At 42.2% G+C, this 15543-nt stretch overlaps 1 protein-coding gene across 2 annotated transcripts in view; it reads left to right on the top strand.

Moving 5' to 3' along the window:
- DENND11 (DENN domain containing 11) overlaps positions 1–15543 on the top strand; it is a 52309-nt gene that overhangs the window by 16040 nt on the left and 20726 nt on the right. For both annotated transcript variants that reach the window (XM_070788272.1, XM_070788271.1), the window contains exons 2-3: positions 5226–5325; positions 6504–6662. In XM_070788272.1, the coding sequence (XP_070644373.1) occupies positions 5231–5325; positions 6504–6662 (254 nt within the window). In that variant the 5' untranslated portion in view covers positions 5226–5230. The remainder of the gene's footprint in view (positions 1–5225; positions 5326–6503; positions 6663–15543) is intronic.

Below are 15543 nucleotides of genomic sequence, written 5' to 3'. Positions count from 1 at the left end.
TGTACTAAGGGTCAGCTTGCAGCCCGTTATATACTAGTATTTCTTAAAAAAAAAAAAAGCCTTCTATAAGATTGAACCCTTAAGATGCTACTTAAAAATAGGTTTATCAGCAGAATAATTTTGGAACTTTAAGCATGGTACTGATCTCATAGATATTCATAATGCAGAATAACATTTAAGGCTCTGAGAAGTTCTGCAGAACTTGTCTGTTTAAACTTAAACAGAACGTGTCTGTTTAACCTGAAAAATCCCTTTATATATATTTGCTGAAGCCCTAAGCTTTGGGAAACACTGCTTTGGGAATTATTGAAGTTGTTTCTTAGTTTGCAGCAATGCAAACAGTTTTGCAAGACTTTCACTCCCAGGGATTTTGTCAACAGAAAGGTGTGCACATTGTGTCAGTCAAAATCAAGGTTTAGTCAAAGAAACAGAACCACTGGAGATAAATAGAGGGATTTACTGCAGAGACTTGATCTTGTGCATTTGTGGGAGCTGGGTAGATAGTCTGCATAAGGCTACTGTCTTTGTATCTGATTGAGGTCTCTTGAGTAAAGCAGTTAGAAGAAATTTGAAAAGGAGAATAAGCTGGAACTCATGAGAGTGGGTAGGAACAACAAGTCAGTCTGTCATTGCCTCCAGTTCTAATGACGTGGTGTCCTGGCCTGATGATGCTGATGCCCTTCTTTGTGGAACTAAGCGCACACCTGGGGTGTGAGTCAGAAGCCGAAAGCGATCTAGGGAAAGAGGATCCATCAGCAGCAGACCTGGTGCCCCCCACCCCCACCAAAGTGCGATGAGCCTACAAGATAAGCAACAACAGGTATCAGCTTACCTGAAGCTCCCTCACTGACCTTCCCACACAAACATAATATGGCTACTGCTTCACTTCCCCTTCCCAGTCTCAACTGGAAATGTACAAAGAAGGGAATTCTGAGAAATGTGTATTAGCCCAGCTGGGTCATGCGTTACAAAGCTACTGCATGTGCAGTCACCAGATGACAAGTGTGGAATTGTTTACAGCAGTGCTATTTCTAATGGCTTCAAATAAGAAACAAGCTAAGTGTGCATCAACAGTTAAGTAGATATGTAAGTTGTATCACTAGCATAGCATGGAAATAATAAATGAACAAATTATTGCTATATGCATCCCCATGGATGAATCTTGCAAAAAATATGGAACAAAAAAAAAAGACACGAATACAAATGATGATTCAGTTCAGTTCAGTCGCTCAGTCATGTCCGGCTGTTTGCGACCCCATGAATCGCAGCATGCCAGGCCTCCCTGTCCATCACCAACTCCCGGAGTTCACCCAAATTCATGTGCATCGAGTCGGTGATGCCATCCAGCCATCTCATCCTCTGTCGTCCCCTTCTCCTCCTGCCACCAATCCCTCCCAGCATCAGGGTCTTTTCCAATGAGTCAACTCTTCGCATGAGGTGGCCAAAGTATTGGAGTTTCAGCCTCAGCATCAGTCCTTCCAATGAACACCCAGGACTGATCTCTTTTAGGATGGATTGGTTGGATCTCCTTGCAGTCCAAGGGACTCACAAGAGTCTTCTCCAACACCACACTTCAAAAGCATCAATTCTTCGGCACTCAGCTTTCTCCACAGTCTAACTCTCACATCCATACAGGACCACTGGAAAAACCATAGCCTTGACCAGACGGATCTTTGTTGGCAAAGTAATGTCTCTGCTTTTTAATATGCTATGTAGGTTGGTCATTTTGTGATCCACACAGTCAAAGGCTTTGGCATAGTCAATAAAGCAGAAATAGATGTTTTTCTGGAACTCTCTTGCTTTTTCCATGATCCAGCGGATGTTGGCAATTTGATCTCTGGTTCCTCTGCCTTTTCTAAAACCAGCTTGAACATCTGGAAGTTCATGGTTCATGTATTGCTGAAGCCTGGCTTGGAGAATTTTAAGCATTACTTTACTAGTGTGTGAGATGAGTGCAATTGTGCGGTAGTTTGAGCATTCTTTGGCATTGCCTTTCTTTGGGATTGGAATGAAAACTGACTTTTTCCAGTCCTGTAGCCATTGCTGAGTTTTCCAAATTTGCTGGCATATTGAATGCAACACTTTCACAGCATCATCTTTTAGGATTCAAAATAGCTCAACTGGAATTCCATCACCTCCACTAGCTTTGTTCGTGGTGATGCTTTCTAAGGTCCACCTGACTTTACATTCCAGGATGTCTGGCTCAAAGTGAGTGATCATATCATTGTGATTTTCTGGATCGTGAATATCTTTTTTGTACAGTTCTTCTCTGTATTCTTGCCACTTCTTCTTAATATCTTCTGCTTCTGTTAGGTCCATACCATTTCTGTCCTTTATCGAGCCCATCTTTGCATGAAATGTTCCTTTGGTATCTCTAATTTTCTTGAAGAGATCCCTAGTCTTTCCCATTCTGTTGTTTTCCTCTATTTCTTTGCATTGATCGCTGAGGAAGGCTTTCTTATCTCTCCTTGCTATTCTTTGGAACTCTGCATTCAGATGCTTGTATCTTTCCTCTTCTCCTTTGCTTTTCGCTTCTCTTCTTTTCACAGCTATTTGTAAGGCCTCCCCAGACAGCCATTTTGCTTTTTTGCATTTCTTTTACATGGGGATGGTCTTGATCCCTCCTGTACAGTGTCACAAACCTCTTTCAATAGTTCATCGGGGACTCTGTCTATCAGATCTAATCCCTTAAACCTATTTCTCACTTCCACTGTATAATCATAAGGGATTTGATTTAGGTCATACCTGAATGGTCTAGTGGTTTTCCTACTTTCTTCAGTTTAAGTCTGAATTTTGCAATAAGGAGTTCATAATCTGAGCCAGTCAGCTCTCTAAATGCAAATGATGATTGCATTTATGTAAATTTCAAAAAGAGCAAAGCTCATTTGTGGTGTTAGAAGTCAGGATAATAATTAGCCTTGAGAGAGGGTTAGTGACTCGGATGGGTTTCTGCTGTGCTGATAACGTCCTGCTTCTTGGTCTGGGTTCTTCTCACCCAGGTATGTTCATGCTGGGAAAACTCAATGTGCCACATGGTTCTGATCTGTGCACTTTTCTAAACTTATCCTTCAGCACAACGTCTAGGTGCATTAACGTTTTAACAAGTCACTGAGTGCTCGTGGACATGCTGGATTAAAGGAAGGGAATTAAGTTAGAGTGAGTTGAACCCTCGTATGGAGTGGCATGGGGGCACGGAACGAGGCAGCCAATACTAGAAGAAGCAGATAAGTGAGAGGACAGAGTCTACTAGAGGGTCGTTTCAGGTGGTCCAATGGCCAAGACTCTGCTCCCAATGCAGGGGGCCCAGGTTCAATCCCTGGGTAGGGAACTAGATCCCACATGCCGCAACTAAAGACCCCTCCTGCCACATCAAAGATCAAAGATCCTGTATGCTGCAACTAAGACCTGGTGCAGCCAAATAAATAAATAAATATTACTTTAAAAAAGAGTTGGGACCTTGTACACAGGAGGCTTATCAGCAGAGGCAGCCACGTGGCACAGATCATAGATCTGGAGTAGATCCTGTAGATTTGGAGTGGGTCTCAGCATGTTTGTAAGTTTCCTGGGTTTCCTGAGACATGACATAGAGTGGAAGCCACCGGACTAAACAGACAGTAGACATGGACGCTAAGAGGAAAGACAGGCATGTCAGGGGACCTTGGTGCTGGAAACCTTACCTTTCTCCCATGTTTACCCCTGGTTCAGCATGCTTTTTCTTGTCTTTAACCCTGACAAATACATTGGTCTAGCCTGTTGTGTGAAATCATAACTCCTTTTCCCACGCTTTTTGTTTTAGTTCATCATTGGGGTTTATGATTCCTCTCTTGAAAATTAACTACTTGAAAGGGCCGCAGGCTGTGAATATAGGATAGGCTGACTCCCTCTGATGTCCGCCCTGTTCAGAGTGGGTTGTATACAGGTGGACCTCTGATGCCCTAAACAGTTGTCTGAAAAGTATTGTTGTCAGGGATTATTAATGGTATTTCTGTTGCCTGGGAAATTAGGGTTTGCCATGTTGATAAGCAGTTTGTTCTAAAGGGAAATCTTCACAAGTATCTTAGTATTTTTATTTGGAAAAAATTTGAATATGGAAGAAAACAGCAGGCATATTCTGTAGTGTCCTCTCAAGCCTCTAGGAAACACTGGTCTTGTGAAATTTTCTGATTCTCTCAGTCTGATGGAGGCTTGTCATTGCTACATTCTAAAATCCCATATTATACCCTGTCATAGAATTTAGCATAACACCTCCAGAACTGTAATCACCATTCTCCTTGTTTATCTCTTTATCTAGCCCTGAAATCTAATCTGTTTGAGTTCAGGGACTATGTCTTATTTGACATAGCCCCAACATCTGGCTCAGTAGAAACTCAGTAATTAGGGATGAGTGAATGAGCCCTTAAATTCTGGAAGCAAAGAACTGGTGTATGGACCTTGGGGAAGAGCCTCATTTGAGGAGGGAGGAGAGTTAGGGAAGGCAGCAGAGCTATACTGACCAGAGAAGAAGGAAAAGAACCAAGATAGTGTTCTATCGTGGGAGTCAAGGAAAAAATGGGAGAGGTTTATGAGGAATTATCAAATGCCACAATGAAACCAATGAAGATTTGAATTGAAAAGAGTTTGGCAGACCTCCCAGTGGTTCAGCAGATAAGACTCTGCACTCCCAGTGCAGGGGGGCTCAGGTTTTACCCCCGGCTGGGCAACTAGATCCTGCATGCTGCAACTAAAGATCCTGCATGCTGCAACTAAAACCTGGCACGGCCATATAAATACATTTTAAAAATAAATTTAAAAAAGAGTTTGGAAGTTTGTCAAAATCATTAGTAGCTATAGAAAAGCAAGATGGAAGCAGGATCCTGCGGGGTTAAGGAGAGAGTATGCGACCAGGAAATGGAGGTAGAGGGTCAGAATATGCACCTTTGAAGTGAGGCTACAAAAGAAAGCAGATTGGGAGGTGGCCAAGCAGAATGGCAGAAGCGAAGCCAGCAGCCTCGCTAGAAGAACTGTGTTCATTCAAAGGCAGAGATCAGAGGTGCCTTCAGTGCCCATCTCCTGGCCCGCAGGATGACTCAGGCACTCTGCCAGCCTGTGGCCGGTGGAGGGATGAGCCTGCATTTTGGTGGCTGAGTCAGCAGTTCATTTACTTGGAAGCCACATGCGCTTAGCCCTGCACTAAGCCCTTCGAATGATTTTGTCTGTTTTAAACTTGTATCTTCCCTTCCCCGCAGGAAACATGGTGGAATGGTGCTTACCCCAAGATATTGACCTTGAAGGTGTGGAGTTCAAGTCTATGGCCAGCGGATCCCATAAAATTCAGTCTGATTTCATGTAAGTAGTGCTGATTGCCAGTCTGCTCTGCACTGTTTCCGCTCCTCCTCTGCTTTCCCCAGAGAATAAGAGCTGTCATCAGGGCATCTTCAGGAAGTGTGTATAAATGCCCTGAAAGTATACGTACCGGTTTGTGTTTTTATATCAGGTTTGTAACAAGAAGCTCCCAAGCTTTTGTTAGGTTCCCATGACCCGAAAACATTAAGAACTCCTGCCATAGAGGTTCTTGCCTTTTCTAAGAAATGATTGATCCTCGCTTGAGGTTTGGCTTTAATGACAGAATAGACTTTTGGTTCCATGTGGGTTAACTCAAGACATGTTTGTGCTAAAACTTGAAATTTCAGCTCTAAGTAAGGCTGGTTTGTAGTCCTGTGTGATTAAGATTCTTGTGAGGAGCAACTAGAACATAAGGGTGGCGGAGTAGCTTTCATCTTCTCATTGGGCTGGAACCATGACGGGCACAAGTGTGAGAAAGGGGAAGGAAATCAAATGACAGCTCTGGTCGAATGTTCTATTAAAAACATCAGAGGCTCAGGAAGCGAGGAGAGAATCAACCCAGTTTATGCTAATAAAACAGAGGTCACACATCAAGTCAGCTGTTATTGCAGGAAAGAAGGGTCATGGTCACAGGCAATTGATCTGGGGTCAAAGGCAGCTGAGCAGTAGGCTTTTTGGAGAGCAAGTCCTGGCTCCAGTGGGATGAGCCTTAGTGAGTTCCAGGTTTTTTTTTTTTGTTTTTTTTTTTTTTTGAGCCTTGATTGTCCCATCTGTAAGGTTGAATGGCTTGGGCTCATTGTCCCCCTGAGATTTTAAAAAAAGGTTTTTCTCAGGCTGAACTTTCTCATGTAGAGCCCTGGGCACAGTTAAATCTTCTATTTGGGACACCTCTCAAGGGATTTCCAGATGGTCCTAGTGGTAAAGAACCTGCCTGCCAATGCAGGAGACATAAGAGATGTGGGTTCCATCTCTGGGTGGCGAGGATGCCACCTGGAGGAGGGCATGCAACCCACTTCAGTATCCTTGCCTGGAGAATCCCCATGGACAGAGGAGCCTGGCAGGCTACAGTCCATGGAGTCGCAAAGAGTTGGACACGACTGAAGCGACTTAGCACATTTGTCAAGGGGAAAAAAAAAAAAAATTCTGATTTTGAGCCATGCTACATATTGGGTCTCTTTTAGCTATTTCCGGAAGGGGCCCTTCTTCGGCCTGGCCTGCTTCGCCAACATGCCGGTGGAAAGCGAGCTGGAGCGTGGCGCCCGGATGAAGTCCGTGGGCATCCTGTCTCCATCCTACACCCTGCTGTACCGGCACATGCACTTCCTGGAGAACCAAGTTCGGTGCGTGGCCCACAGACGGGGCGGGAGGCGGCGGGCCAGCGGGGGGATGGTGATGGGCCCTCGGGGTTAAAGGTCGTGCACCCATCAGAGCAGTAGGTGCCTCTCCGGGAACCTCTGTGGCCACGTTTTACGCCTTTGGCGGTGGTCTTTATGTGTCATCCTGCGTCCTGCGTACTGATCCTTCATACTCGATTGAAAGCTGCGGTTGATTTTGCTTTGTTTATTTTAACACTATCATCCGTTTGGTTTAATCAGTTTGTTGACATGTACAGTGATCTTTGCTTCCCCTCAACCACAGTTATGACCTCTTTGCCCCAGGCAAATAGACTTTCAACTTTTCTAAAAATTTATTTTTAATGGAAAGATAATTGTTTGCAATGTTGTGTTAGTTTTTGCCATACATCAGCATGAATCAGCCATAGGCATACATATGTCCCCTCTCTCTTAAACCTCCTTTCCAACTCCCACCCTCAACTCTTTTAAGACCTCATCATTTATTATTTGGAGTAATCATTATCATGGAAGGGGATTAATAGGAAGGGAATTTTTAACAGAAGCTGCAAAACTGTTAATATTTTGTATTTTTTTCCATCATGTGAGTAACCTAATTTTATTTCAGGTTTTGGGGGGAGAAATCTATCACTAATCCCTGAAGCACTGTTAAAATGTTAGCACATTTGCCTCTCTTCTGGTATGCGTGTGTCTGTGTGTGTACTTTAAAAAATTGTTTATAAACTTGGCACCATACATTATGCATATTTTTACATCCTATCCTTTTAAAATATATCTTTATTTTAATTTTTGACATAACTGTCTGTCTTCATCATTGTCTTTGAAAGAATATGAAATGTAGTTTGTGGGGAAAATGTTTATTATTTAAAAATTAGTTAAAAGTACAAATGAATTTTTAAAATTCTCCCAAATCTTAGCACTCAGTAAGATGAGATATTCATTGTCAATATTCAGTGACTGTCATTCTAAAAAACATAATTTTCCAAAAGTAGGATTGGTTTAATGCATTTGTATATTTCAGAGGAAAAGAGTAAGTGAAACTGAAGAAATTGTCAAACTTTAAGTGAATATTTTTTTTCACTAAGTAAGATGTATTATTTCTTGGAATATTCCTCCCAAGTTAAGACAAAAGACTCTGAAAAACATGAAGCTACAGTATTATTCTTATTGAGAAATGGCGTATATACAGTAAAGTGTACAAATCTTTGTGTAGGGGTCATTGGTGTTTTTAGGTTGTTTTAGGTGCAGTCAGTCAGTTATCTTATACTTTTCCCCAGAACTCCTCCCCTCTTTTTTCTTAACTTTATATATTGTGAGGTTTATTACATTTAGTTCTGTAATCATAATTCCCATGATTCTTAAGTCTCATTTATATGTTTACAGCCACATCCGGGGCTTAACTGTGACTTGCTGAGCTCCTCATACGTTTCTTGGTTGGTTGGATTTTGCCATCAAGCACTTTTTTTTGTCATAAAAGGACCATGGGTGGTGCCTTCTCTGAAATCTTGCGTGCTTGATGGTGTTGGTCTTTTCCCTTTACTCTTGGCTAGGTATAGGATTCTTATATCTTTTCTTTTTTCTTCTCAGGATACTATAAATATTGCTTTGCTGTCTCCTGATATTAGTTGCTTCAGAAAAGTCTCTTTTGTCTAGGTCCCTATAGATTCTTTATCTGAACAGTTTTTGAACTGTTTCTGAGCTGTTTTTTTTTTTTTTCCTGGAATAGTTCATCCTTTGATCTAGAGACATGACTTTTAATTTCAGGAACCTTTTCTTCTACTGTGAAACACTCAGCTTTTCCTCTGCATTTTTCCTTCTTCATGAACACCAGTTATGCTCAGGTTTTCTTACCATTGTCCTACGTATTTTTCATTTTGATGGTTTAAGAAAATTATTTATTCACCTTTGGCTGCACTGGGTCTCCTTTGCCGCGCGTGGGCTTTCTCTCATTGCGGCAAGCAGGGGCTACGCTGGTTGTGGTGCACGGGCTTCTCACTGCGGTGGCTTCTCTTGTCGAGGAGCACAGGCTCTCGGGTGTGAGGGCTTTAGTAGCTGTGGCACGTGGGCTCCGAAGCTGTGGCTCTCAGGCTCTAGAGCACAGGCTCTGCAGTCGGGGTACACGGGCTTAGTTGCTCCACGGCATATGGGATTTTCCCGGAGCAGGGATCGAACCCGTGTGCCCTGCATTGGCAGACGGATTCACAATGACTGGGCCACCAGGGGAGCCCCTGATGGTTATTCTAATAGCTGTCGAATGTTAGAGCTGTCCCATTAATCTACTCCATTATTCCCTGTGCTTGAGCGTTGGCATGTTTCTAGTTTTTTTTAACTGCTCCTCTGCATTTTGGAGCTGTGATATATATTTTTCTGCATTTGAAATATTTCCTCAGTTTTGTGTCTCAGAAATAATACTGAGGAAAAGAACATTTTTATTGGGATCTTGACACTTAAAAATTTATTACTCCTCTTGAAAAATTAATTTTCCAAGGAGGCAATACATTCTCATGGTTCAAAAGCCCAAAATTTTAAGGAGGTATTATGTTAGTTAGAGTCCTGGCTAAATGGTGGTAACAGAGGCCCTGAAATACGCTGGTTCAAATAAGACAGAAGATTCTTCTCCATGGAATGGTCTATAAGTAGGCAGGTGGTCCGGGTGGGCAGCCTGCTGTTCCCACAATCATTCGGGGCCCACACTGCTTCTCTTATTATGCTGCCAGATCCTAGGAGAGATTTTTGTGTTCTCAGATGTCCTCACCTGTTCAGAGCTGCTCACCGTGTCTAGGTCTGCATTGCAGCCCACAGGTAGGAGGGAAAAGCCAGAAGTTCCATATGTAACTTCTCATAACCCACGGTCAAGTCTTCAGTCACAAAGACACACCTGACAGCAAAGGACACCGGGGAGGGTCGTCTCTAATCGGGTGGCCTTGTGACCGGTTAAAACCGGGGGCTCCTTTTCTGTATAGGAAGAAGAATGGTTTTAGGGGAAACTTTAGCAGCCTCTGCTTCAATTTGCCCCCCTGGATCTGTGTGTACTCTTCTTCCCACACACACAGCACATTCCTCCCATCCCGAGACATCAGAGTCTCATCCAGTTAATGTTGGCATCTAAAATCTAAGGTTTCTGTGCGATATGAGGCAGTCAGGACGTGGTTCCTCTTATTTGTAAAAGCTGTGAAAGAACAGTCAAGTCCTCCACTCCCCACCTCCCAAATGCAACATAGAAAATAGAGTAGGAGCCATTTCAAACTCCTGTTTGAAAAAGGAGAATGAGAAATACGAGCGGTCGTTAGATCATAACGATAATGGAATTCTGCCCAGCAGGGATGGCAAAGACGTCTGGTAGTCACAGAGCAGGAGCTCCTGGCTATACCTTGGTTCTGTCACTAGAATCCCCTTGTCCATTTTCCTCCATGGCTCCCTGCTTTGCCTTCTAGGGGATTCTTTATCTGTTTCCCACTGTTACTGCTTTTAAATCCAGCTTTGGAGAACTTTGGAGAAAGCTGCATAGCTTAAGAACATGTTTCCTGAAGGTATAGGTCTGGAAATCTAGTGATTTCTTTAAGGGACCAGAAAAGTCCCAGGCTTGTACAAGTCAAGCATGCGGCAGTCCAGACCCCTCAGAACTCAGCAGGCTTCTGGTCTGTTTGCTTCCAGTCAGTTCCAGGTAAAAATAACCACTGCCAAACATCTCTTCTGAGTCTGAGCTTTTAAATCAGTGGACTATGGAGTAGTTACTGGTCTTTGCTTGTGGTCAACCCATCTTTGCCTCATTTTAATGGCAACAGTCTTGAGACTGTAGCCTAAATCTGATCTTTATAAATGAACTGATGCTCATGTCTGGCAAAGAATTCTTAACTGGAGAATTTCTTGGAGGCTTTGAGAGAAATTCTTACCTCCTGCTTTTCGGGTCCAGAGAAATTGGTTTTTCCAGTCCCACTGGGTCCCAAATGTTTTGAATCGCAACTAGTTCATATTGTGGAACTGAGAATGTACACCCTTATGCTATATTTATTTCTGCTTGCACGCTGACCAGTTCTTGCTTATTTTCATCTTAACTCTTGTAGTAGCTCATTAAAAACATCAAGGAGCCGTCAGAACTCTGTTTCTCACTGTTTGCCCTAAAGGCACAAGTTCAGATGACACATGGCTTGTCTTACAAGTTATTGATGTTCTAGCAAAGATTTTTTGCCGCAGTAATAACAAGGATTACCAGCTTGTCAGTCTGCAATTTTATTTTCTTACCATTTTCCCTTGCCAGCTGCTAAGCCAATGAACGATTGTTGATCATGGAAACTCATATCTAAATATCATTTTCTACTTTAGCTCAAGTCCAGGCTAAGTTGCTGTAAAAAAGAGACCCAAAATACAGTGACAGGCCTGGAGACAGAAGTACAACTTTCCTGGCATGATAATCCCAGAGCAAGGGAAGTAGTCCGGTGTGGTAGGCTTTGTTCCACTGGGTCATTTCAGGACCCAAGTCTTTCTGTTTTGTATCCTGCCATCTCCTACAATATTGTCCTCACCCACATGGTAAAAACAGATTCCCCGTTAGCAGGTCATGTCCCAGGCTGCCGGAGGGGGAACAACGCAGAAATCTTAGAAATTGAACACATAACTTCTGCCCACATTTCATTGGCCAAGTTTTAGTTACTAGCCCCACTTAGGAGCAAGACAGTCTAGGAAACGGGGTATTTAACTGGCTGGTCATGTGACCAGCTAAAATTTGAAAGGTTCTATTACTAAGGGAAGAAGAGAGTGGCAGTATCAACCACTGGCATTAAAAAGCAAAGTGTTCAGTGAGTTCCCACATCCATCCAGTAATCCTGGTCATCACTGCTCATCTCCCATGCATTTTTCCTAAGTCTGTGTTTGTGTATATACAAATACAAATGTACGTTCTTATTTTCCCCCTTTCATACAAAAGGTAGCATATTATACATGTTATCTGCACCTTGCCTTGTTCATTCAACAATATATCTGGGAGATCTTTTCATATTCATACACAGAGACCTTCTTCACTGTTTATTACAGTTGTATTACAAAAGAACCATGCTTGCTTTATCAGGTCTCTTCAGTTCAGTTCAGTTAATCAGTCATGTCCGACTCTTTGCCACCCCTATGGACTGCAGCATGCCAGGCGTTCCCTGCCCATCACCAACTCCCAGAGCCTGCTCAGACTCATGTCCATCGTGTCAGTGATGCCATCCAACCATCTCATCCTCTGTCGATCCCTTCTCCACCTGCCTTCAATCTTTCCCAGCATCAGGGTCTTTTCCAACGAGTCAGTTCTTCGCATCAGGTGGCCAAAGTACTGGAGCTTTGGCATCAGTCCTTCCAATGAAGATTCAGGACTGATTTCCTTTAGGATTGACTGGTTTGATCTCTTTGCAGTCCAATGGACTCTCAAGAGTCTTCTCCAATACCACAGTTCAAAAGCATCCATTCTTCAGCACTCAGGTCTCTTACTTGGTCTTTTGTGTGGTGCTGCTGTACTGGATACCTATGAGCAAGTATCACTTCACACGTGAGCAGTATATGTGTACATTAAGTTTCTAGAAATGAAATTGGTGATTCAAAAGGCATGTGGGCCGGGGTCCAGCCCCAGCTGATCCAGGGTATTTGAAGGGGAGACGGAGTCGGCTACTATTTACATATTTATCAAAGATATAAAGAGTAATAGAATGAAGATAGCTCAGTAGGAAAATTCAGTGGAGAAAAGAGGCTGAGTAGCTTGGTTTACGCGGGAGACCAATAAAACTTCAAGACAAGAAGTTTGCACCACTTACGTAGGCCGCAGGTGCCCTCTCGAATAGCAGAAGGTGCCCCACCCTAGACACCTTCTCGAGTGGGTCTTAGAAGCCCAGGCGTAATTAGTAAGCATGGTGGGTTCCGCACTCCAGATGGAGACTTCAGCCAGAATGTGAAAAGAATGACATGGGGAGACCAAGCGCTGGTGAGCAAGGCCCATAGCTTTATTTTTAACAGGGGCTTTTATACCCTAAGTTACACATAGAGGATAATAGGGGATGCAAAGTCAGCAGTTTTTGATCCTTATCAAAAACCAGGGTTTCTTTCCTGCAAATTTATCGTATACAAATGGTTTAGGTGATTTACATCATCTTCTGGCCAGAAGGCCTATTAATATTTTATGACTCTTGACAAAGACTTATCAACAAAGACTTATTTTCTCTAAGAGTAATTATTTTAAGGTTTGGCGCCATCTTCCGAAGATAAAATTGCATTCCTATAGGGCAGATGTGTAATGGGTTTACAACAAAGGAAAGAATTTATTACCTTAAGGGTCTAAAGTTACTAACACCAAGGCCACTACTTATTTTTTCTACATACCAACTGTATTAATTAATACATATTCAAGGATACAATACAGGGGATGTGAAAACTTGGCAACAAGCATTGGCTCATCAATGAAATCCTTTACTAGTTTATTCTGACAGCTTCTAACTTTCTGAGAGGCTCTAAGCTATTTGAACATCTTAAGCTTCCCGTGCCTCTTGAGGCTGGGAGACTGTAAACAATCGTATGCATAGCTGTAGGAGTCCGGGTAAACTTGTCAGGCGAGTTAGAGAGCCATCTGAGGGGTTTGGATTTAAACACTCCTAATTGCCCATGAACTTTATTAATTGGAGCTGTAAGTTAACTCTTTTACAGAGCGAGATGGTGGTGGGGGACAGCCCCCAGTAGAGTCAGAGGTGAGAGCACAAAGCAATAAAGTAGGCAGACTCTGGTTTTGGGGGGTTAGATGCTCGAGAATATCCAGGGGGACTCCTGAGGCTCGATCCCGCCTTTGCGTATGCCGAGCCTCCTTCCTCATGACCTTGTCATGAGTGGAATGCCTCACCAGCTCCTGACACATGTGTATTTCTAATTTTAATACTGTCAAATTGCTTTACACAGAGATTGTACCATTTTGCATGCCCAGCAGTAATGCAGGAGAATACTGTTTCCTCACAGCATTGCCCACACTAAAATACAACTTTTGGATTTTTGGCATTCTGATGCATAAAGCACAGTTGTTGCTGTTCTCTAAGTCATGTTTGAATCTTTTGTGACCCCATGGACTGTAGCTCACCAGGCTCCTCTCTGTCCATGGGATTTCCTAGGCAAGAGTACTGGAGTGGGTTGCCATTCCCTTCTCCAGGGCATCTTCCCAGACCAGGGATCAAAACCACATCTCTTGCGTTGCAGGCAGATTCTTTGCTGTCTGAGCCACCAGGGAAGTCCATAAAACACATTATAAATTTACATTTTTCTTAGGAGTGAGGACAAGCTCCTTTTATGTGCTTGAGCTATTTCCATTTCTTTTTCCGTGAACTGTTCCTAGCCTTTGCTACGTTATTTTTTGGTCATTGGTCTTTTCTTATTAATTTCTAGTTCTTTGTATAGTATGGAGATTTTCTTCTTTGTGATATAAATGGAAAATATTTTTCCACTTTTTCATTTGTCTCTTTTAAAACATTATTTGTTTATTTAGGCTGTGCTAGGTCTTTGTTGCTGCCTGGGCTTTTCTCTAGTTGCTGAGAGTGGCGATTGCTGTCTCGTTGGGTGTGCAGGCTTCTCACTGCAGTGGCTTGTCTTGTTGCAGAGAACAGGCTCATAGGGCGGGTGGCTTCAGCAGTTGCAGCTCCTGGGCTCCAGAGCACAGGCTCCATATTTGTGGCACATGGGCTTTGGTGCTCCATGGTATGTAGGATCTTCCCAGATCAGGGATCAAACCCACGTCTCCTGCACTGACAGGCGGATTCGTTACCACTGAGCCACCAGGGAAGCTGCTGCCATTTGTCTTTTCACATTCCTTTTTTTTGTTGTGCAGATTTTTCTTCATTTTCTTTTTTTCTTCACTGAATTCAATACTTTTATATGGCTTATAGATTTTGAATCATAACTAGAAAGGTTTTCCAGCTTGATGATTAAAGAGGGCTCAGGTAACACAAAGAGAAGGACTTGCATGAGAGCGTATGAGGAAGAGAGAAAGCATGGTGATAAAAGCCCAGGTGTAGCCAGGGATAATACATGATTGTGGCAATGACTTCTGTAAAAACTAACTAGACTTGATTTTCTAAAATACTCCATCTATGTTTTATACTTATTTTTACATATCTTAACCTTTTTTTGTTAGTATTTCATCCACAACTCTTGACTTCTCTATCTCCCTAGTCTTTGCTATGATTCTTTTTATTAATCAGAAGATATTGGAGAACTATTTTATAATTGTAAAGGATTAGTTAGAAAAATGAGGGCATGTTATAAAATAAAAGGGACTTAAACACGTAACCACATTTTTGATCTTGCTTAGATCATGATAGGATCTACCAACTGTAAAATAACATTTAGGGGACAGTTGATATAATTTGAAAGTGGACTGCTTATTAGTTTGTGTTAAAGGCATTATTATTTTGATGGGTGAGATAATGGCATGATAGTTACATTATTTTTAAAGATTTTATTAGTTAGAGATGCATACTGATGTATTTATGGGTAAAATGTTATAAGGGATCTGCTTTAAAACATTTCAGGAAAAAGAGTAATGGGCATTGGGGAGGATAAAGTATAGCTGTAACAACCATATTGATCAAATATTGACTTTTGTTGAAACTAAGTGGTGGATAATGGGGTCTATTATTCTCTTCTTTCTACTTTTTGTGTATGTTTGAAATTTTCCATATTGAAAAATTTAAAAAGACTAGATAGAAAATTAACATAGAGTTATTACAGAAAACTGAAAAACGGGCAAAGGCTAACAGGTTAAAAACGAACATGATCCCACAAGCCAGACCTATCTGCTGTTAACATTTATATCCTCCTGGTCTTTTTCCCATGTGTAAATATGTACATACACATTAATTTTTTA

The sequence above is a fragment of the Bos indicus genome, chromosome 4 (genome assembly GCF_029378745.1).
Source record: "Bos indicus isolate NIAB-ARS_2022 breed Sahiwal x Tharparkar chromosome 4, NIAB-ARS_B.indTharparkar_mat_pri_1.0, whole genome shotgun sequence".
NCBI lineage: Eukaryota > Metazoa > Chordata > Mammalia > Artiodactyla > Bovidae > Bos > Bos indicus.
This window is presented reverse-complemented; position numbering and strand designations above follow the sequence as displayed.